The sequence below is a fragment of the Asterias amurensis genome, chromosome 3 (assembly GCF_032118995.1).
Source record: "Asterias amurensis chromosome 3, ASM3211899v1".
Classification (NCBI taxonomy): domain Eukaryota; kingdom Metazoa; phylum Echinodermata; class Asteroidea; order Forcipulatida; family Asteriidae; genus Asterias; species Asterias amurensis.
This window is the reverse complement of record NC_092650.1, coordinates 15607539-15631500: the sequence shown is the minus strand read 5'-3', so window position 1 is coordinate 15631500 and position 23962 is coordinate 15607539. Positions and strand designations below refer to the sequence as shown.

The window sequence follows — 23962 nt, the reverse complement described above, 5'->3', positions numbered from 1 at the left end:
GTAGCATGCTGTCATCAAGTCTCGGGTGCTCCTCTGCTATATGATACCTCTTCGAGATCTGTTTCGTTATCGATTGAGTGTTTTTTCGACAGGCAACCCAAAACCCTCTTCTTGTACAGCTTTTACTTTCATAGCTCTTAGATTTTATGTGGAAGTTACGACACAAAATGTCAACTTTCCCATATAGGACGAGTGTAGTATCTTGCCTGACAGAATACTCAAAGATCGACAAGGTCACACTTATTGTAAACCAGGTTCACATGGTCTAAACAGTTAAACAGGGCATCAAAATGGACGCCATGCTGTAGTTGTCAGGTTTGTTATTTGAATACGGCACTGCAAGAGAATCAGAGCGCCATGATTGAGGTTAGTGCTGCTCATGTTTTACCTATAGAGTAATATAATTTATATAAAAGAACTAGAGGGCGCCCTGGTGATGCTTCTTGCAGAAATGCGACAGGACCGCAAGGAGACATGCACGTGCCATTCTGTACGCGCGTTGAATATGAAACAACGCTACGCGATGCTGTTCAATCAACTTACAAAATGGCCGCACTAACACACATTGTGCAGTGCCAGTTTTGTCAACCAAGAAAATGGCTGCCTACGCGCATGCCTAGTGGCATATATAGGTCAGTGCGCCCTCTAGTTCATATATATAACTCTATGGTTTTACCCAGAATCCTTTGCGCTTGATTATTCGCATTTGGACACGCACATGGGTTATTAAGCTGATTAAATCCATATTGCTTGAGTTGGTTTACTTACCTGCTGTAACTGTGATTTGAGTGATGCAGTTATCTTGTATGTTTGTATCAGGAACAATACCAAACACGGTAACGTCAACTACAGATGGGGATGACCCCGCAGCTGGTACAAGGACATCGTAAGCGGTTGGGTCTTGGATGATGGTTGACCCTTGATGCAAAAAGTAGATCGTGGGTGCGACATTGCTACCAGTGTAGGTTGGCTGTGGTAGGTTCACTTGTTGAGTAGAGCCAGGAGGCCCAGCAGCAGCAGCAGGGCTACATGTTAGCTGGAAAACTAGAACAATCAATAACAACAAAATAATCAATCAGACAATTTCAATGGTTGGAAGTTGGGGAAATGATATTGCTCTAGTCAACGTTACCATAACAGATTCAACTTTAATTCTAACAAAATTTTTGAACCTTTAAGTCAGGAGAAAATAGTGAGAAACCACACAATATTCAGCATGTAAACACAGTCCTTGATTTGAGTTTTAATAAACCAAAGTTAGCTGCTGCATTTTTGTTCAGCTACAGATTTCTTGAATATTCAAAGGGAAAAAAAATCACAGAAAACTTCATAATCAGTATACTTTCAGACATAAATTAAAGAACTATGTTTTGTATTCCTGACCAATCCGTGTACAACCTTTAATAAGACTGTGTTAAAAAATTAATACACTTTATTGGTTAAAACCAATTTACATACCACCAGGAGGGCTTGCACAGAATTGTCCACTGTATCCATTGACGCACTGGCAGTTGAAGGTATTGCCGAAAACTTGGCATACACCTCCGTTAAGACAATTGACATTGGAGCAAGGATCTGGATAAAAAATGACAGGTGTTTCTGTTAAAGAAGATAATTGCTACTGTGGGTAAGGTATTGGACTAGAAGGAAGGGGTTCCTTTTGAGGCAATCAGTCAATGGAAATGTGGGACGAAAGTCCATGGGGAAAGAAGAAAAAAAAAAGAAGAAAAAAAAACAGAAAAATAGTTTTTGACCACACCTTGGTTTAAACTTCATTAGTCTTGACAATCTTTTGATGAAATTATTTTTAAACTTTTTAAAGTTTAAATAAGGGCGTCAATGTGTGGTGATGAGGTTTTCAACTAGTGGTTTAATCCCAAAGAGGCCTTGTTCTTGATAATTTACCGAGACGAAGTCGAGGTAAATTATAAAGAACCAGGCCTCGGCGGGTTTAAACCACTAGTTGAAAACCGATTCAACACACTTTGATTCCCATTCATAAATACCTTTTCGGTCAAAAACATCATCACTTTTTGGTAAAAAGTAAAATAAATGCAAAAATTATAATTGTTAAATGATTTCTTTAAACACAACACCCCTCCAGCTATGAAATGGTAGAGCCCTCTGCTGCCCTAACGTAAACAACTCCTTATAAGGGAATGCTGTGGGCGTCGAGCGTATCGCGTGATGTGGCACAACTGTTTCAGCCGTTGCTCTCGACCAATAGGAATGAAGAAACTGTCTTATAAGAACAGGTGCAAGGTCGCGTGTCACGCTTATGAATTAACACTTTTTACCGGTCATTAACAAATGGTTTATGCACACCCACGTGACGTGCTCTCCACCAATAGGAGTAGAGAAACTGTCTGGGGTACTTATGAATGTTTTGTTAACGTATATTGAAGGATGTTATAAATAATTCATAAACAAAAGCAAAGGCTACAAATACCTGTCCCCGCGTTTTTGCCAGTTTTGGACAACTCTAATGTTTCTTTATACGTACATGTACATAGGTGAAACAATTTATGTTATGTAAGGTTAGAACAATATTAATAAAGGTTTCATTTGATATCTTGTATTACATGTACTCGAAAAGGAACATACCCATTACCCTAGGGGAAGGGTAACAACAATATTTAAAAATATAAAAATTGCAGTGTACATCATGATGAAAGAATTAGCAAAAGCCTCAATGTTAAACCATATAAACTATAATTAGTGTTTAACATGTTGGACAAATTAGCCTAATGCAACTCTTATGAGCTTCTGGTAACCCAGTGGAGTAAGAATTCAATTTCCCACTACATTGTAAACTTTTGCAAAACTTAAAGGCAGTGGACACCCCCCCTTATTACTCAAAATAATTGTCAGCAAAAAACCTCACTTGGTAACAAGTAATGGGGAGGGGTTGATGGTATAAAACATTGTGTGAAATGGTTTCCTCTGAAGTGACGTAGTTTTCAAGAAAGAAGTAATTTTCCATGAGTTTGATTTTGAGACCTCAAGTTTAGAATTTGAGGTCTCGAAATCAAGCATAAAACACACAACTTCGTGTGACAAGGGTGTTTTTTCCTTTCATAGTCATCTCACAACTCCAACGACCAATCGAGCTCAAATTTTCACAGGTTTGTTGTTTTATGCATTTGTTGAGACACACCAAGTGAGAAGACTGGTCTTTGACATTTACCAATAGTGTCCATTGTCTTTAAAGGAACATTACAGAATTGGTTTTTGCCAACAATACAGTGTAAGCACTTTATGTATCCACCATAATACATGTACTTGTACATAAACTGACAAACCTGTAGAGTTTGATCAGCTATCTTTGTCACAAAAAAATAGTGAAAAACTTATAACACATTTTGAATGACATTGATACAAAAGAAAAATGAATAAAATGATCACTGAGCGATCAACTCCAAACAAAAAATTAGTTTTATTTATTTCTCATCAAATATGACATTTCAGACAGAAACATTTCAAGGGATGTTTTCTACTACATGTTTCATCATCATTAGACTGTGTAAGTTTGATGTAAACCCGGTAATTTTCCCTAAAAAAAAAACACCACAAAAATATCAACACTTTTAAAAACTTCATCCCTCCCCCAATTATGTTACTTGAAGTTAGTAGTACATGTACATACCTCCAACCACTAGTTGGCAGTTATTGCCTGTAAAGCCTGTGGCACAAACACACGAATAACTTGTTCCAACATTAGTACACTGACCATCATTTAAACAAGGACTGCTACTGCATGCACCAGCAGCTGAGGGGAAAAATACAAACACACATCCTCAGATAAATTTTTCTCTAGCCACTTCACTACCTATAGTCATCACTGAAGTATCTACGTGAACTTTGATTCAAATGGGTTTTATCGGAAGGGGAGAGGTGCGTTATACAAAAATAGCTTTGGTTAAAGGAAAACGTTGCCTTGGATTGGACCAGTTGGTCTATAAAAAGCGTTTTTAACCGTTTGTTATAAAATGCATATGGTTGGAAAGATGTTTTAAAAAGTAGAATACAATGATCCACACAAGTTTGGCTCGAAATTGCGTGGTTTTCCTTTTACTGTGCGCACTAACACGGTCGGCCATTTATGGGAGTCAAAAATTTGACTCCCATAAATGGCCGACTGTGTTAGTCGACGAGGTCAAAGGAAAACCGTACAATTTAATTTCGAGGCATGTTTGTGTGGATCATTGTATTCTACTTTTACAGCATCTTTCTACCTTTTACATTTTATAACGAATGCTTTTCAAAGACCAACTCGACCGATCCAAGGCAACGTATTCCTTTAAAACAGTTTTTGTTACTAAAGCTTGGTTTTTACATCCAGCGAATGCGAATGCGAAGCTAACATCGACGCCAAAAGTTCCCAACAAATAGATCACAGCAGTTGATGTGTGTGTGTTTAAAACTATGCTGCGAAAATAGCCCTGTGACGTCAAAATTCTTATTGAATTTGCATTCGCATTCGAAGAAAGTATGAACCAGGCTTTTTTAGATGTACTTAAAACTCCCCAAACAAGTTAAAATAATAACTAAATTCTGCCACCGATTTCACAAAGAGTTAGGACTCGTCTTATCTCGAGTTAGGACGAGTAACTCGTCTTAATTTAGGATTAATCTTAAGGTCTCCATGCTACAGTGCAGGGTTGGGACTCGTCCTAAGTCCTAAGATTAGTCTGAAGTTAGGAAGAGTTTTGTGAAATCGAGAGCTGGATACTTACTTAAGAATGTAACATCAATCATGCACATTTTTTCAGTTCCACTGGATAATCCATATACAGTAATCGTCTCTGTTGCTGGAAGAGTGTTTGGAACAGTCATCACATGGGCAGTTGCGTCTGGGATCACGGCCCCCAGAGAAGTAAAAAAGAAGAACTGCGGCGGGGTAGTAGTACCGGTATACGTGGGCGTTGGTAGATCCACAATGACCATTGAACCGGGGTTACCAGGAGGCGCGGTGATGTCAGTACAGGCGATATTGAATCCTAGCGTAAAGAACACGAGCCAGTTGGTGTTAGCAAAAAGGGCTTTCAGACACAATTATGCACAGCAAACAGAAACAATATTCTTTATCTAGAAACAAGGAGCATAATTTATTTGTCCTTTGTAATACTCCATACTTATTGACAACAGGGCAAAAGTAACCTGGGACCAATTTCATGGCTCTGCTTACCGTAAGCACAGAATCCCCGCTTAAGGAAACAGTGAATTCTGTGCTTACAGCAAGTGTATTTCACGGGTTAGCAGCGAATTTTGGCTTCTGCGCATGCGTACATGTACTCCGCGTTACTAGGCATTCTATGGAACAATTTGCCAGCAAACATTTGTAAACTGCATTCACAAAGTCTTTTTAAATCACATCTCAAAACTTTTCTTTTTTAGAAAGCCTTCGGGAATGTTGAGTGAGTTTTGTATCTGTTGGTTGTTGATGTTATAGTTGATATTTGTGTGTAAACTTAAGAAAGCCTTCGGTAATGTGTAGTGAGTTTTGTATTCTGTTGGTTTTTGTTGTTATAGTTGATATTTGTGTGTGAACTTTTAAAATCTTTTCTAGTACCAAAGTTGCATTGTTCTTTTCTGCCTTCTTTGTTTTATGGTGTTCATGCACCTTTTTTGCCTATAAATATTTTAATACTACATGTATTTTGCTTTTATTTTTTACTGGTGTACTTTTCTTAAAACTGTTCACTTAATGTATGTAGTTTCCTTTATCTTTTGCCATTTTTACATGTTATGCACTCTCGAGCAGGCTGGTACTGGAGAGAGCGCAATAAAAACCAATACATTATTATTATGCTTACAAGGCTAGCGCAGAAATTTGGCGTTTGTATGTAAGCGGGGAATCATGATCGTGAGCACAGAATTTGGCGGTAAGCACAGTCACGAAATTGGGCCTGGGGATGTGAGGTGGCCTTTTTAGAACTATTTTACGCACCTGTTATAAGGGTTTCACAGAATGTTCCAGTGTAGGTGGCAGGACATTGGCAACTGGTAAATGTAGAACCTGTTGGGACTTGGCACATACCTCCGTTCTGGCAAACGATGCCGCTGCATGGACCTGGAATGTAGAAAGTGAACAATTTGACTCTGAACAAATGACAAAGCATGGCAGTGGCAATAACAAATTTCTACAAATCAGTGTTTTGTGACTAGTTTGTTTATTTTTTAATATTCCTGTCATAAGTGTAATACATGAAAACAAATTCTGCATCAAGACTTGAGTTTTGAAAAAACTGTCATCATAGATACATGTACGTGTATGTTAGAATCATGTATGTTTGACTTTTTTGGTTAAAAATCTCTATAAAATAAGGTTCAAGGCAGTGGACACTATTAATAAATGTCAAAGAGTAGCCTTCACAGTTGGTGTATCTCAACATATCCATAAAATAACAAACCTGTGAAAATTTGAGCTCAATCGGTCATCGAACTTGCGAGATAATAATGAAAGAAAAAACATCCTTGTAACACAAAGTTGTGTGCGTTTAGATGGTTGATTTTGAGACCTCAAGTTCGAAATCTGAGGTCTCGAAATCAAATTCGTGGAATATTACGTCTTTCTCTAAAACTATGGCACTTCAGAGGGAGCCGTTTCTCACAATGTTTTCTACCATCAACCTCTCCCCATAACTCGTCACCAAGAAAGGTTTTATGCTAATAAATATTTTGAGTAATTACCAATAGTGTCCACTGCCTTTAACCAAATTTGCGTAGTATTTTACAAACCTGCGATAGGAGTTTGGCAAAACTGCCCAGCGTAATCATTTATACACAGACAGTTGAAATTTGTTCCAAAAACCTGGCAAATTCCTCCATTCTGGCACACAATACCGGAGCACGGAGCTGTAGTCAAGGTCCAAAAAGGAAGAGGAAAATTGTTTGTTGTTTGAAAGTGTCTGAGTACATAAATTATAATGTCCTGGCCGTGATACTTGCTATACATACACTGCTAAAAATGGTATTCTTGAAACAAGAAAAATATCTTATTTTGAGAAAATATTTCTTGTGTCACACCCTAGAAAAAGTTTCTAGGGAGTGACACAAGAAATAATCTTATTTCAAGAATACCAATTTGAGCAGTGGTAAAGTTTGGGATTTACTGCTTTCTGCTCTACCAGCCAGGCTTGTGTTATTCTCGATCCTACATTTACATCCGTATGGACCGTAAAAGGGGTAACCCTGTTTCAGCCCATGAGTAGGTGGCAACGGCCTCTGGAAAAAGTAATTGATTGCAGCCCACACCTTGAAGTGGCCTTCAGGCCTTGTGTGTCTGGCGACTTGCTTAAAAAATACAAAAACCAAACCCTCCCAGCCGAAATAACACACCTTAAAGTATAGAAAAGACCTTTAAAAGAAACTTTAAAGGGAAACGTTGCCTTGAAAACCTTTTGTTCAAAAATGCATATGGTTGGAAAGATATTTTAAAAGTAGAATATAATGATCCACACACAAATTGCCCTGAAATTACACAGTTTTCCCTATACATGGTGAGTTAACACAGCATGCCATCGAATATCGCGATATTAATTTGGACACGATTTCGATATCGGATGGATGTGGTTTTAATCGAAATATCGATATATCGCGATAATCGCGATATATCGATATATCGATTATATATCGCGACGTATTTACTAGCTGATACCCCATAGGTTTGGAGTAAAACCAGAAGAATAGGTCATTAGAACACCTCTCTTATACTAGGACTGTCTCTTCTACAACTTTCACTTGGAGTTTTAAGACTGATCATGTCAATTTTCATTAATCGCGATTATATCTAATATCGCGATATATTGTCAGCGATATATCGTGAATAAAATAAATCGATATCGCCCAAGCTTAATGTCCAGGCATATTTGTGTGGATTATTATATTCTACATTTAAAACATCTTTCTAACCATATGTGTTTCATAACAAACGGTTTCAAGCGCTTTTCATAGACCAACTCGCCCCGATCCAAGGCATCGTGCCCCTTCAATTTCAGAGAAAGATTATATAAATCTACATGTTCCCTACATGCCATCGTTGACAGAGTCAACTGGAAGTTACAATCTGCCGTCTGTCCGGAACCGTCCACAGCTTTGTATGCGATAACTCCAGTGAATGGTACATTGGTGAAGAACTGTTGCCCGGTGGCACCTTGGTTGGCAACGAAATTGTTAGTAACGAAGTAGCCCAGTGTAGGATTGCCAGCTTGATTTGTGTACGAGGGATTGGGTAAAGTGTACGTGTAGCATGTTGTGCCTTGGGCCAGCTCCAATGTAACTGGATCGGGACACTGCATGGTGAAAGCTGTTCAGGAAAAAAAACAGAACATTTTGTGTCACAAATAAAATTATTCAAGTCCTCAACACTTTTTAAACAAATAATAATAACTAATTCTTACATAGCGTATTTCACAATAAAGTCTCAATGCGCTTTACATCAGTGCCCTGGGGTGGATTTCACAAAGAGTTAGGACTAGTCTTATCTCGAGTTAGGACTAGCTACTTGTCCTAACTTAGGACTATCCATGCAATTTGTATATCTCCTAGGACTAGTCCTAACCTAACTCTTTGTGAAATCGACCCCTGGTCTTTGGGTCAAACACATCCCCTTAATGTTTCTCAGCTCCGTGTGGAGTATACAGCCCTGAGCTGCCAGATGGCGCTAATGGCTTTTTCATATACGATATCAAACCTCTCTATACCCTCACAGGTACCCCCGGGTAAAGAGAAGCAATTGAGCTCAAATTGTCACAGGTTTGTTATTTTATGCATACATGTATGTTGAGATACACCAAGTGAGAAGACTGGTCTTTGACAATTACCAATAGTGTCCAGTGTCAATGTATATTTGGTTTGCGGTAACACCATGTGTGTATCTACTTGCCAGGTAGAGTTGTTCTTAGAGAACTGTCTTGCTATATTCTACTGCCGCGGAGTAGATAATCGGAGGTTCAGGAGACTTCTCAGTTCTAAAAAGTACTGTCCTACTTTTTAACTATTACCAGGGCGGATGGTATAGAAAATAGACTGGACTACTACTTAGCTTATAGGATGGTAATTAACTGTACTGCCGCGGAGTCAGTTCTAAAAAAAACACCCCAAAAACATGACGTTATGGTCGTAAATATTAGACAAGTTTACCTGGGACTCTGGTGACTACAACATCCATCTGGCATGTAGCCGTATTGCCGGAGATATCAATCGCTGTGAAAGTGACCTGCACTGTCCCCTCAGTGAACAGCGATCCAGACTCCCGATCACTGGTAACCAGGGCGTTTCCTTGGTTGTCAAACACAGTTGGAAAGGGCCACGTCACTCGCACTGACTGCTCGTTGCCGTAGATGAAACTGTTGGCAGTAGGTGGGCACGTGAGTATTGGGCTGTTGGAGTCTCCTACCAAGTTTCCTGTTGAGCGGATTGAGAAAAGAGGACATGCGTTAATCAATGCAAACAAAAGAAACCGAGAAACGCACATGATTGCTGCGCAGCACTTTGGAAATTAGTTTCTGTAACCATGATTAATACCAATTTATTACTATCAAATGCTCAACACTTATACATGTACAGCACACTTTATCTGTGGGACATTCAAAGGTGCTGGTCAAGAACAAGAAGAAAATTTCACTCGATATCTTTATAGGCTAATCTGAAGAGATGGGTTTTGAGAGAATGTTGGAATTGTGAGATGTTATGTGTGTCCTTGAGATCAATGAGATGTTGAGGTAGAGAGTTGCAGAGGCTGGGTGAAATGTAACTGAATGCCCTATCCCCGTAGCTGGATAAACGGGACAGTAGAGGAACAAAGAGCATGCTGCATGATGACCTCAGACCCGGCCAGACACTACGGGGCTGATCATGCTCTGTATGTGAGTAGGGGCTAATAAAGAGATGATCGAGGTTAAACTATTGAGAGAGTATCACCCGTTTCAGAGAGGCCTGACTCTATTAAGTACGTGAAAAGTTTGAGGTCTGAAACAGTTAGGAGCGACTGGACAAGCTACAATGTAAAAGTCAAAAGATCAACTGTTACTGTCATTCGAAACCACTCTGGAACGTCTTGGTTTCAGACGCCAATCTTGTCATGAGATGAACCTAATGTAAATGCTACGATAAGTTCGACTGTCTAAAACCAAAATTTATTTGGGTCGACCCATGAGTTTGGTGTGACTCTGGTGCGCCTGTCTGAGACGGGTGTTACAGTAAGAGTGAAACTGTGGAAAGATGTGCTGAGTGAGGCCACTGGGCAAACTCGGTTTGTCTGGATCATAGTTCATCTTGGTTATCATATCTTTTGGCGGAAGAAGGGTGAGATCATAATGAGAAAGATGTAAGAAAGAAGTGCAAAATTATTGTATCTCGATTAAGCAAAAATGCACACAGAGTTTGTGCTTGTACTTGTTTTATGCCTGTACATCCGGGCTTCGATCAGCGAGACATGACATTTTTAACAATGTCAAATTTGCGAGTAAGTTAAGTGCTATTTTACGCTATCTTCAAGTACGTGCTTATCCTCCAATCAGATTTGCAGTGATTAAAAACCTATATTGCACGGCTAATATCACTACATGCATCTTGTGTGTTCTATGGTTACGCGCCAAGTTTGCTTGAAGATAAATACATTATCACACGCGCGCTCGTGGAAATATGGAAAATATAGCGTGTCTGCGTCCCATATCCAACGAGGCTTCGGCCTCGTTGGATATGAGACGCAGAAGCCCTATATTTTTCCGCATTCCACTCGCGCTTGTGTGATAACTTGTGGTATTTACAAGCTGACAATAATAATGAGAGCAATAATTGAAACCCCTATCAACATCATCATCGTAATTACCAAAGACCAAAACGCTAAACGTGCACTTGGCGACATTTCCAGCGTCGTCGGCATAGATGTAGCTGACAGGGGTGTTGGTTCCAACGTTGAAAGTGTCGTCAGGTTGATGGGACTGGTATTCCAGAGTTCCACTGACAACTTGGGGAGGGACCCAATTGAGAACGAGACTCTGCTGTGAACCAGCGTCACGGATGAAATTTGACGGGCAGGAAATGACAAGCGGTGCAGTAGTATCTGTCGAAACAACAATATCAAACAATTGGTCAGACTGTGTAATAATAATAATATTAATAGTGGCTTCTTAGGTTTTTCTGCAATTTTCAACTAATCTATTATTTTTAATAAAACTCTGTATTTTAAAAGTATTTCAGCCTTTGGCTGCCAAGTCTGAATGTTTCTAATAAATCAATAATAATAATATAGAGAAAAAAAACTTAACTCAGTGATGCTCAAGGTGCTTCAACATTTATCGATGAAAACGAAAATATTGTAAATTTTATTTTTCTGGGATTTGTGAAATTATTAGGGTAGAATTCGAAGAGTTAAAAAAAATAACATTTAGAGTTGTCTTTATCAAAAAATAAACTTGCCTTTTGTGTGTGTGAATTTAAACAATGACTGGCATGGCACTAATGCAAGACTATGTTCACTCTCGAATTTGTGAAAACATTAGGGAACGAACAGTGTTTCACATGAACCTGGCAGACATTTTCCTTTAATAACAATAACCCGTTTTTTATAACCCGCTTTTCACACCCGGAGGGCGTCCCAAAGCGCTTCACATTATTACCCCTGGTCACTGTGCCTTAAATCACTCCTTAAATCATCTCAGCCTGTGCAACATTAATGCGCTACTCTGCTAAATCAATCACAAGAACCATCTCTGCCCTCACAGGTACCCATTAACCCCTGGGTGGAGAGAAGTTAATGTTTATCAATATCTTTGAAATACAAAAAAAAAAAATCATTCAAAAAAAACAATACCTCCAGCAGTGTTTTCACACAGAGCTCCAGTGTAGCCGGGTGCACATGTACATGTATACTGGAGTTGATTCTGGGTGCACTGACCACCATTCAAGCATGGGCTCTCAAGACATGGGTTGACGACTAATGGAGAAATAAAGAAAATAGTATAATAATGATGAACACTTATAAAGCGCCAGTATCTGCCACTGATTGGCGCTCATGGACAGATACTCACTCTTTGTTTCACGCAGAGTTATGCATAAGAGACTTCTTTTCTCTATCTTAAAAACCTGGGGCCAATTTCAAAGAGCTGTTGAAGCAAACAAATTGGTTAAGCACGAAAACAAGCTTGCTCATTTAACACATGTTACTGGCCAAAATTTCATGTCATATACATTGCTTGTGACTGGTATTTAGCTGCTGTTTACTTAGCATAGCAAATGAGGGGAGTCTTGGCCGGTAATTTGATTTGACTGAGCGTGGATTATTTTGCTTAAGCAGAATTTTGTGCTTAAGCAGCTCTTTGAAATTGGGCCCTGCTTGACCGAAAATGTCAAGTCCTGAACTTTGCTGAATTTCATTTAAAGGCACTGTACACGTTTGGTACTTGTCAAATACCAGTGTTTTCACATCATAAGCATAAATTAACAAGCCTTAGGAAATTTGGGCTCAATTGGTCATCGAAGTTGCAAGAAAATAATGAAAGGTGCTATTGGTGCATGTACAGTAGCCACAGCCAGGAACACAGGGGCGAACCCCTTCTCTTTTTGATAAATCACTTGGTTCTTTTACATGCGTTACACAATACATGGGACCGACGGCTTTACGTCCCAAATGCTACCTATGAATGCAATGCTTACCTTCAGTCTCACAGTGTTGTCCGATGAATCCAGCATTACATGTGCAGTAGTACTCCACCGACTGTGTGTAACTGTTGTAGACGTTACTGCACACTCCGCCGTTTGCGCACGGTCTCACAAGCATTCCGCAGACGTTCATCCCTGGGGCAGATGCTGTTGTGGGAAAAAAAGAAAATAATGAAAACCCTGACTCCGCGGCAGTATAGTTAATTATGATCCTACAAACTAAAGTACTAGTCCAGTCGATTTTCTATACCATCCGCCCTGGTAATAGTTAAAAAGCAGGACAGTTTTTTTCAGAACTGAGAAGTCTCCCGAACCTCCGATTGTCTACTCCGCGGCAGTAGAATAAAGCAAGACAGTTCTCTAAGAACAAACTCTACCTGGCAAGTAGATACACACATGGTGTTACCGCAAACCAAATATACATTACTTCAAATATGTTACACTGTTGTAGGGTTGCTAAAATTTGCATCTCACAACTGAAAAGATGATTAAAGTTGCTATCCAAATACTACTAACAATTTTCATGTTGAGCAAATCACATTTGGTCAACAATCAATGCAAAATGAAAATTTAATTTGGTAGTCATGTTTTTATCAAGGAAGAAATTTCATGCTAAGCAAATTTTTGTGCTTAGCAGCTCTATGAAATTGGGCCCTTGGTTAAAGGGTCTATGTAACCTTTGTAGGATAAAAAAACACAATGTCCACAGATTTACACTAAACTTACACAGTTTGAAGATAATGACAGTAGAAAGCTCCCTGAAAATATTACGTGCCGAGGTGCTGTAGTTTTTGGGAAATGAGTAAAATAATGTCATGAAAATAATTTTCGTCTCATGAGACGAAAATTATTTGAATAATTTACAAAACGTAATTTCATGACATTGTTTTACTCATTTTTCAAAAACTACAGCACCTCAGTAAGTAATATTTGAAGGGAAGCTTTCCACTATCATTATATTTAAACCCTGTAAGTTTAATGTACGTATAAATCTATGGACATTTTGAAAAAGTACCCAAATCCTTTAACCTTTTTGAAGTCTTTGAATGGAACTTACCTGATTGGGTGCCACAGTTAGATCCTGTGAAGCCATTACTACATACACACAGGTACTGGCTTTCGTAGTTTACAATGTTGGACGTGCTGTGAAAGCTGTTTCTACATGTTCCAGCTACGCATGGGTTAGGATTGGCAGAGCATGCACTGACTGCACCAGTTTCCGCTGAAACGGGAAAGAAACACAACAGAAAGCATGAATTATTTTTCAACTATTATTTCCCCGCCTTCGTGCACCACCAAGCTATAATCTGCCTCCATAGTATTGAAGCAGCATGCAGCATCAGAGTCCAGCTTTCTCCAGAAGACGATCAGAGCATACTGATCGAAATGTCGAGTTGAAACCAACGGTTCTTTTCAGAACCACCCCAACTCATTAAAAAAAGTCATTACATGGTGTTTCCGCAAACCTTTCCATTTCGTGTTTCCACCATGTAAAGTTTCAAATCCTACTTCTTATTTTTTAATCATTGGTAAACATTTTATCAAAATGACCAGAAGCAGAAGCTGTAAGGGTCAAAGTACATCTTAAAAATAGCAACAGTCACATATATTACATGACAATAAGTGAATCAAAGCGCATGTAGAAATCAGACATAACTCTTTAATTGCAAATAAAAAGAGGGCACAACCGATCACTCTTAACTTTTGGCAATGTTTTATCAGTTTTCTATGGCACTGTTTGGAAAAGAAAAAAAGGAAATAAGCTGATCAGCTAAAAATATTGCATGCTTAGAAAACTCCGTTCTGCTATAAAAAAAACACAAAGATTCCCTGGTTGTCCCTAATGTTGCCACCAAAGTGTACGGTACAAAGTTTTCAGTTTGCTGCACCTCATTTATGGAACAATCTCCAGCTACACCACTATCTTAAGTTTCAAGACTCTTCTCAAAACATTTCTGTTCAATTCATCGTATACATAAATATTCTTTTGTTCCTCTGAGCGCTTAGAGACTTTCTTTTGGAGGTGTTAGGCGCTATTGTAAATGCAGTTGTTACTATTATGGTCAAGTGCCTTGCTCACAAGGGCATAAGTGTCAAACCCTGGTATCGAACCCACACCCTGCTGCTGTTAACACCAGGGCTCAATTTCATAGAGCTGCTAAGCACTAAAATTTGCTTAGTATGAAATTTCTTCCTTGATAAAAACAGGATTGTCAACCAAATTTCCGTTTGTTGCATATTTGATGTTACTGGTATTCAGCTGTTGTTTGCTTAAGTTAAAAATCACGTGGAATATTGGTTGGTAGTCCTGGTTTTATCAAGGAAGAAATTTCATGCTAAGCAAATGTTTGTGCTTAGCAGCTCTATGAAATTGGGCCCAGAGCTTAGGCCAGGCGAACTGGATCGCTCGGCCACAACACGCCACACACTATGGGTTAGTTGCTATGCAGGTAGTACATCGGTGCTTTGAGTGTAATTGGCCTGCCCCCGATTTCACGAAACTCATCGCAAGTAGCGACCCATCGTAGGGTTTGCGATGTGTCGCAGACCTATAAGACACGCCGCGGCTGCGACGAGTTCGCAACTTACGATGTGTAACCGGTCGCAACTTGCACTTGCGACGCGTCGCAGCGCTTCGTGAAATCGGGGGCAGGTGCAATAACACAGCTGTCTCTCTCAAAAAAAGACACATCATGTGATGCTATCTCAACCAATCAAAATGCAGAATCTCTGTAATGGGTGTCACCTCCCCATCTCATTCTTACCTACTGTACCTCTAATCATTTTGAATGGTTTTTATAATACAGTTTATCTTTCATCTTGACTGTCCCTGATATTTAACATTTCTTACTTCGTACAGTATGTTCATGTTTATACTTTGGATGTTTTAGCCGAATAAATATAACTGACGATGACTAGAGCAAGCTAGTCGAAATGTTGAGACCAATTTAAGAACTCACTCCACGGTAGTACAGTTAATAGCAATCCCAAAGTTGTAGTCTCAGCCAATTTTTCTATAACTTCCGCCCAGATAGTAGTTAAAAACCACAGTTCTTTTTAGAACTGAGAAGATTCCCGATAAATCTACTCCGCAGTAGTAGAATATAGAAGTACAGTTCTCTAAAGAACAAACTCTACCTGGCAAGTAGATAACAAAAATATATTGACACCTCACCATGCAATGCCTCAAATCAATTAAATAATAATGATACTTACTGATTGCTACTGTGCATTGGACGCCAGTGTATCCAGTCGGGCATTTGCAAGTGTAGTCCTGTCCCCCGTCCATATTGAGGCAGGCAGCACCGTTCGCACACGGGAAGCTGTTGCAAGGGTTGTTATGTATAGTTATTCCTGTTGAACAAACAGACCGAGTTTAAAGGCAGTGGCAGTATTGATAATTACTCAAAATAATTTTTAGCATAAAAACTTACTTGGTTACAAGTAATGGAGAGCTGTTGATAGTATAAAACATTGTGAGAAACTGAAGTAACATAGTTTTCGAGAAAGAAGTCATTTTCCACGAATTTGATTTTAAGACCTCGAAATCGAAATCAAGCATCTGAAAGCACACAACTTCAAGTGACAAGGGTGTTTTTTCTTTCATTATCATCTCGCAACTTTGACGACCGATTGAGCTCAAATTTTTACAGGTTTGTTATTTTATGCATATGTTGAGATACGCCAACTGTGAAGACCCCTCTTTGACAGTTACCAATAGTGTCCAGTGTCTTTAAGTCAATTTGAATATTCTGACGACTCAATGTCAATAAAATTTTCAAGTACATAAACAGCTTCAGCTCAGATAACTCAAACACTCTTTTTAAAGGCACTGGACATGATTGGGAAGTACTCAAAATAACTGGTAGCATAAAACCACTGGTAAACAACGGAGAGCTGTTGAAAGTGTAAAACATTGTGAGAAACAGCTCCCTCTGAGGTACGGTAGTTTTTGAGAAAGAGGTACTTTTTCTCGCTCAAGTATTTAAATGTGATAAACTTCAGGCTTGAAGCCATTTTGAGGCTTCTGAAAGCACACAAATTTGTGCAACAAGGGGGTTTCTTCTTTCATTATTCTCTCTTAACTTTGATGACCAAATAAGTCAACATTTTCACAGATTTGTTCTTTTATGCATATGTTGGGATACACTGGTAATACACAAGTGATAACTGGTCTTTGACAATTACCAAAGGTGTCCAATATGCCTTTAAGAGGAGAGTAAAAGGCCCGGTCACACAGGCCTTGATAACGAGAACGAAAACGAAGACGTTAAAAATGCATGCCCTCAATTTGTTGATAAAGGGTGGGCGGATTCTACGTGGAGTATTTCAACCAATTCAATGCATTCTCACTCACCATTATCGTTATCGTTTTCGTATTGCTGCAGTGTGACTCGGCCTTATCTCTGACCAGAGAGAATCTGGAAATGTAAAGAATATAAACTTACCCTGGCATCTGGGTCCAGAGAACCCATTGGCGCAGTCGCACTCATACGCGTAGCACAGACCCGAGGTTCGACGACACATTCCGCTGTTCTGACAAGGGTTCTGGTCGCAGGGGTTTGGAGTAGCTGAAACAGATTTAAATTCAAAGGAATGTGTTTTAGCGCTACATATGACGTGTCAATCTGAGAACAAGAGAAGTCTGAATAACGATAAGACTTGAAGCACTATGTGGTCACACAGTCGTGTTTGACCATTACATAAGAGGACACCTACATGTAGTACTTTCTGATGTTCCTGTATTGAAGCAATCCCCATTGGTTTTGTACACGAATGACTAGTAAGGACCCTTGAAAACAAAGAACCGACTAGTGAGGACCTACATGTAATGTCCCAATTGAAAAACGTCCTCGGAGGGTACATGCATGTAGGCCATACAAACCCACATGTACACCCATCCACACTCTGTTATTTACAGTGTTATTTTAATGTATACACTGCAGCCGATTTCATGAAACGCTAGGATTAATCCTAACTTGAGTCAGGACGAGTAACCCGTCCTAACTTAGGATGGGTTCAATGCGTCCTACGTATTTGGATATGGAACTGAACCCGTCCTAAGTCCTAAGATTAATCCTACGTTAGGAAGAGTTTGGTGAAATCGACGGCTGGTCACATAAGATCGTTCAGTTTAGGCCGTATAAAGACTTGTTCAGTTTCGTAAAAAGTCATCAGCTAGCTGGTAAACCATTCAATTTCATTAAATGCACATACATGACATAAGGTAGTAGAAATTCAACATATTTACATGTAAGAATGGTGAAAGGTAGTCTAGGAGTGCTGTTTGTTGTGATACAGGTCCTTAGATCAATATCATTACGTACTATTCACTCAACACAAAGACTCACGGAAGACGATTTGTTGTTAACTTATTCTGCATGCAGTCTATTCATTTCTACCTAAGGCTTTTCATAAAGCAATGCACCCTTAGGTGCCCAAGATAAGTGTATTCATTTACTTTTCCCATCCCTCTTTTATTTCCCTTCAAGGAGTGCTCATTCCTGGAATGAGGCAAGAACCACATCCTTGAGTCCAGGTAGGTCACTGACCACTGACCTCCACACCCAGCTCAGTATTCTAGGAATACCCATTACTACCACAATGACCTTCTCACCACCAGGCTCCGGGTGAAAGTTAGGTCATGACTAATAATGACATCACAAATACCTATAAATAAAACAGATTGACTGAAATGAGTCTTAATGAGTTAAACAAAACCAAGCAAAAATAATTGAAACCAAAATTATTGGAACTTTTCCCTTATGCCAAGTTAATAGACTTACCTGTCTGGCAGTTATAACCGGTGAAGCAACCGACACACTGGCATGTGTAGCCCGTACATGAGTTGGCAAGTGAATTACAGATACCTTCGTTCCCACATGGTGACACATCGCACGGGTTGTACACTAAAATAAAAAAGGGAACAGAGCCAAAACCAAGACATTTTATTCAGCTGAAAACCGGACCCCTAATTCACGAGCGAATCTTAGATGCACCACCAATGTTTTTCATTATAGGTTATCTTCCATTAAGTTATTCTCTGCCTCCAGACAATAAATACCAACATAAGATGTTTGCTACAAAAAGGATGTTTAAAAAAATTCTTGATCTAAAAACAAACAAAAACTTGTTCACCACTTCCCGGGACGGTGCTACGAGTTACTGCGCTCCAAGCTACATGTAATCATTCTCATAAACCATCACTGCCTTCACAGGTACCTATTTTACCCCTTGGTGGAGAGAAGCAATGGTTAAATGTCTTGCTCAAGGACACAACTGTCACAACCGGGATTCGAACCCACATCCCGATGACTTAACCACCAGAACTTGAGTCTGATGTTCTTATCCGCTCGGCCACAACACCCCACAAGCCAGTTCAAATCTGGGCCCAATTTCATATGCACAACAATTTGCTTAGCATGAAATTTTGTCCTTGATAAAGATAGCATAACCAAGCAAATTTCCACGTGATTTTCAGCTGAATCAGCTGAATACCAGTAACAAGCAACATGCAACAACTGGAAATTTGGTTGGTAATCCTGTTTTGTACCAAAGAAGAACTTTCATGCTTAGCATATTTTGTGTGCTTAGCAGCTCTATAAAATTGGGCCCTGAACTAAAAAGTTGAAGAAGATTTGGACAACTCACCTTCACTGCAGTAGGCTCCTTGGAAGCAGCCAGTGCATGAGCAAGAATATTGGAGACAACCTTGGGCCATGCACACTGCACCGTTTGCACATTTGTGATTATCACAAGCGTCCACCTCTGCATTCGTTTACACACAAGAAAGAAAATAAGCGGTGACCGAAACAAAAATAAAAAAACATACATTAATAGGAAATATAAAAAGCCTGTCTTCTCGTTGTGGGCACTTTTTGTGAGTCACAAAACACAAATGCTACAGATTGGCATTAAATTTACACACTTTAAAGGCAGTGGACACTATTGGTAAATACTCAAAATAATTATTAGCATAAAACCTTTCTTGGTGACTAGTAATGGGGAGAGGTTGATAGTATAAAGCATTGTGAGAAACGGCTCCCTCTGAAGTGCCATAGTTTTCGAGAAAGAAGTAATTTTCCACGAATTTGATTTCGAGACCTCAGATTTAGAACTTGAGGTCTCGAAATCAACCATCTAAACGACACAACTTTGTGTGACAAGGGTGTTTTTGTCTTTCATTAATAGCTCGCAACTTTGATGACCGATTGAACTAAAATTTTCACAGGTTTGTTATTTTATGCATATGTTGAAATACACCAACTGCCTTTAAGTAACAGAGTATTTATTATTAATTTATTACTAGTGATGGCAGTGGCAGTGAAGCCAAGAACTCTTGGAAAACTCAGTTTTTTTCCCCATTACACTAGCCAAGTGCTTTGCGAAGTCCGTAGATAAACTGCTATATTAATTTGTGTGTGAATATTATGATAATTAATACTACTCACGTTGGTCGCAGAAACGCCCATAGGAGCAGGCGTCACACTGACAGGTATAGGCCACACAAGACCCCGATACAGGCAGACATACGCTACCAGATGCACAGTTATTATTGATACATGGGTTTGTAGCTGTCAGAAATTTAAAAAGAAAAGTACATTTAAATCACATTAAGCTTGGGCGATATCGATTTATTTTTTTAACGATATATCGCCGACAATATATCGCGATATTCGATATAATCGCGATTAATTAAATTTGACATCATCAGTCTTCAAACTCCCAGTGAAAGTTGTAGAAGAGACAGTCATAGCATAAGAGAGGTGTTCTAATGACCTATTCTTGTGGTTTTACTCCAAACCCATGGGATGCAAGATGGCTCAGCTAGGAAATACATCGCGATATTGCGATATTTAATCGATATCACAATATCGATTAAACCCAAATCAATCCGATATCGAAATCAGTTCCAAATTAGTATCGCGATATTTGATAACATCGTGATATCGCCCAAGCTTAAATCACATAAAATATATTTTAAGCTTGTAATAAAAAGGTCGCCAAAAAATGATACCTTGGGTGAACATGGACATTTGTTTTCTTCTGATCCGAGTAGGTTTAAGTATAGCATAAGAAGATCGACCAGTTAGTAATTAACTTTTGTTTTAAAGATCTGGGGTGGATTTCACAAAGAGTTAGGACTAGTCTTATCTCGAGTTAGGACCAGTTACTCGTCCTAGCTTAAGACTATCCATGCAATTTGTATATCTCCTAGGACTAGTCATAAGTTAGGACTAGTCCTAACTCTTTGTGAAATCGACCCCAGGTGGACCTTTATCGGGGCTGAACAGTTACCAAAACTGTACCATCAAGAATCAGATAAATAGCAAGCATAGACTAACTCAAGGGGAGGGGGTTAAACAAAAAAAGGATTTCTGTTAAAGATGGAGAAAATCACATCCCCTGCTACTTACATATTTGGCAAGTGGGGCCAGTGAAACATGGGGCACACACGCACATGAAGTCGTTATTGTTTGGACCTGTAGGCACACAGTTTCCTCCCATGCCACATGGGTTGTTCGTACACGGGTTTGCTGCAAACAAGAACAAACAAGAACAGGTTGAAATGTTTCTTCCAACGATTTATGACAGACGAAGCCCCTTCCATAACGAAAGAACAGCAACTAGTCTGATATTTTGTCACTTCATTTCAGAAATAGTGGAAGCTAACAAACTTTTTCTTTTTCTTTTTGCTTGCTTTTATTAATAACAATACTAATAATAATAATAAAAAGATATTTATAAAACCAAAATGGCCTCAAAGCGCTAGATACAAAGGAAAAAAAAGCAATATCCAAAATACAACATTACAATACAGAGGGTTTGCGAAGAAAACAATTTAAAAAGACAATTACAAAAAATGCTACAAGGCCAATTAAAAAAAAAAAAATAATCATAATCAGCACAAATAGGGGCCTAGCTGTGTTCAAATACCATAAGGTGACCCAAGCTGTGACGCTACAACTTTTCCTTAATAAAAGTATATTAAAAAGAGACTGCACCAAGTATTGTATTGTAAATAGATCTCCTGTATGCGACGTCACACGCTCACAAAACGCCCTCACTGGGGTCAAAAAAGCGTCATCAATCGAATCAAAGGAGGCAATTGACTGGACGATAGCAGGGCCTAATTTCATAGAGCTTCTAAGCACAAAAATTTGCTTACATGTAGCATGAAATTTCTTCCTTGATAAAAACAGGATTACCAACCAAATTTCTTCTTGTTGCATATTGCTTGTTACTGGTATTCAGCTGTAGTTTGCTCATCCTGAAAATCACGTGGAACTTTTGGTTGGTAATCCTGTTTTATCGAGGCAATAATTTCATGCTAAGCAAATTTTTGTGCTTAGCAGCTCTATGAAATTGGGCCCTGGTCTTAGTGCGTGAAAGCATGAAAGCGTGCACGTCAGTGAAGTATTTTTCATTATGCAAGGGGTCTATCTAGTGTTGACTTTCAATGACTGTAAACATTTTTGCATTAGGCAAGTCTCAACACAAATAAGCACCTGCTATTGGTTGACTCTAGTTCCCCAACCACCATCCCATCGGCAGAATCCCACTGTGGGAATCCCAGTCAATTTGTCTGGCAGAATGACAACCATTATTTCGACCGAATTCTGACAAATCTACTCCAATGTAATAGAGAAGTCTCCAGAATTTCTTAAAAATGTACTCCGCAGCGGTAGAAGACAAGTCCTCAAATCAATATAATCTACCCAGCAAGTACACTTGTACATACATGTGTATGTACATAAATTACATAAATATAATGCAAACCAACAGACCGATCCATTAGGCTTTGTCCACGCCGCACGTGTAAGCAAGAACACGTGAGCCTTTCCAATGCCTTTCTGCACAATCTGCCGTGGGCACCAAGCATACGCGCACGCATGTTGAACTTTATTTGTCAGACCTTCGTTGCGTTGTGATTGGTCAATAGGCAATGGGGCGGAGCTTAATAGATCGGTCTATTGATACATGTACCTCACCATGCGAAAAGCCTAACATGCCATTTACAACCAACAGATTAATATAATTTGGATTCAAAATAGAGGTTGGCGAGGGCACAGAAAAGTTTGTAACAAAGTATGACTACTTACACAGGATAACAGTAACAAAGAAAGAGCATACTGCTGAGAGTCCTTCAGCATCAGTAACAATGTAGGAAACCTGTGTTGGTGTAGATGTAAACAGGGTACCAGCAGGCGGAGTCCGAGAAGTGATTGATGCTGTTCCTGAGGCATCAAAGAACAGCGGTGTGGGCCAATTCACTACAGCTCCCTGGGCTGGCAGCTCGAATACAGTGTGTATGATGTCAGACGGACAGCGAGTGAAAATTGGCCCTGTGGAATCCACTGCAAATACAAACCAAATCCAACATTCAAAATACAAATCAAACTGCCACTAGTAGCTACCGGGCAATCCCGATAGTCCAGTTGGTAAGACACTGCTTTAGAAATGCAAGGGGTTTTGAATCACACCCTACCAGTAATATGCCTGTGGTATTTTGTTCACATGACTCGGGGAAGTACTGAGTATACAGTACAAACACACATCAGAGTATGGGTAAAAACCAAAGTAAATATTGCTTATCCCCGATGCAAATTTGACATCTATCAAATCCAACATGTTTTCAAGCAGTGAATTCTCAATGATTTGGTTATATTCAAAATTTTACTGAGGAAGCCCATCTTACACTCCAAAAACTGGTTTTACTCTTACATATTCCATTCCATCTACGGTAATTCTAATTCTGAGGTCTCAAAATCAAATTCATGGAGAACTACTTCTTTCTCAAAACTACGTTACTTTAGAGGGAGCCGTTTCTCACAACGTTTTTATACTACATGTACAAACGTACATGTACCAACAGCTCTCCATCGCTCGTTACCAAGTAAGTTTATATGCTAACAATTATTTTGAGTAATAACCAATAGTGTCCAGTGTCTTTATTGGGGGTGTATTTAAAACCTTTTATTCAGGGTCATGACGATGTGATAAAGGACCTCTCCTTCCTCTCCTTCAACTACCGTGTAGCCTTAATCCTGCCAGGGCCCAATTTCATAGAGCTGCTAAGCACAAAACTTTGCTTAGCATGTAATTGCTTCCTTGATAAAACAGGATTACAAACCAAATTTCCACATGATTTTCAGGATAAGCAAACAACACCTGAATATGAGTAACAAGCAATATGCAACAAATGGAAATTTGGTTGGTAATCCTGTTTTTATCTGGGAAGAAATTTCATGCTAAGCAAATTTTTGTGCTTAGCAGCTCTATGAAATTGGGCCCT

The 23962-nt window shown here is 39.2% G+C and overlaps 1 protein-coding gene across 1 annotated transcript in view; it reads right to left on the bottom strand.

Annotated features, from left to right (window-relative positions):
* LOC139934501 (uncharacterized) overlaps positions 1-23962 on the bottom strand; it is a 109510-nt gene that overhangs the window by 3521 nt on the left and 82027 nt on the right. The window contains exons 48-66 of the mRNA XM_071928758.1: positions 22770-23024; positions 21084-21203; positions 20118-20240; positions 19318-19434; positions 18453-18575; positions 17115-17237; positions 15883-16020; positions 13724-13888; positions 12661-12813; positions 11819-11941; positions 10835-11068; positions 9145-9408; positions 8033-8308; positions 6742-6858; positions 5951-6073; positions 4737-5000; positions 3647-3769; positions 1459-1575; positions 769-1044 (exon numbers count right to left, since the gene is read on the bottom strand). Coding sequence (XP_071784859.1) covers positions 769-1044; positions 1459-1575; positions 3647-3769; positions 4737-5000; positions 5951-6073; positions 6742-6858; positions 8033-8308; positions 9145-9408; positions 10835-11068; positions 11819-11941; positions 12661-12813; positions 13724-13888; positions 15883-16020; positions 17115-17237; positions 18453-18575; positions 19318-19434; positions 20118-20240; positions 21084-21203; positions 22770-23024 — 3234 coding nt within the window. The remainder of the gene's footprint in view (positions 1-768; positions 1045-1458; positions 1576-3646; positions 3770-4736; positions 5001-5950; positions 6074-6741; positions 6859-8032; positions 8309-9144; positions 9409-10834; positions 11069-11818; positions 11942-12660; positions 12814-13723; positions 13889-15882; positions 16021-17114; positions 17238-18452; positions 18576-19317; positions 19435-20117; positions 20241-21083; positions 21204-22769; positions 23025-23962) is intronic.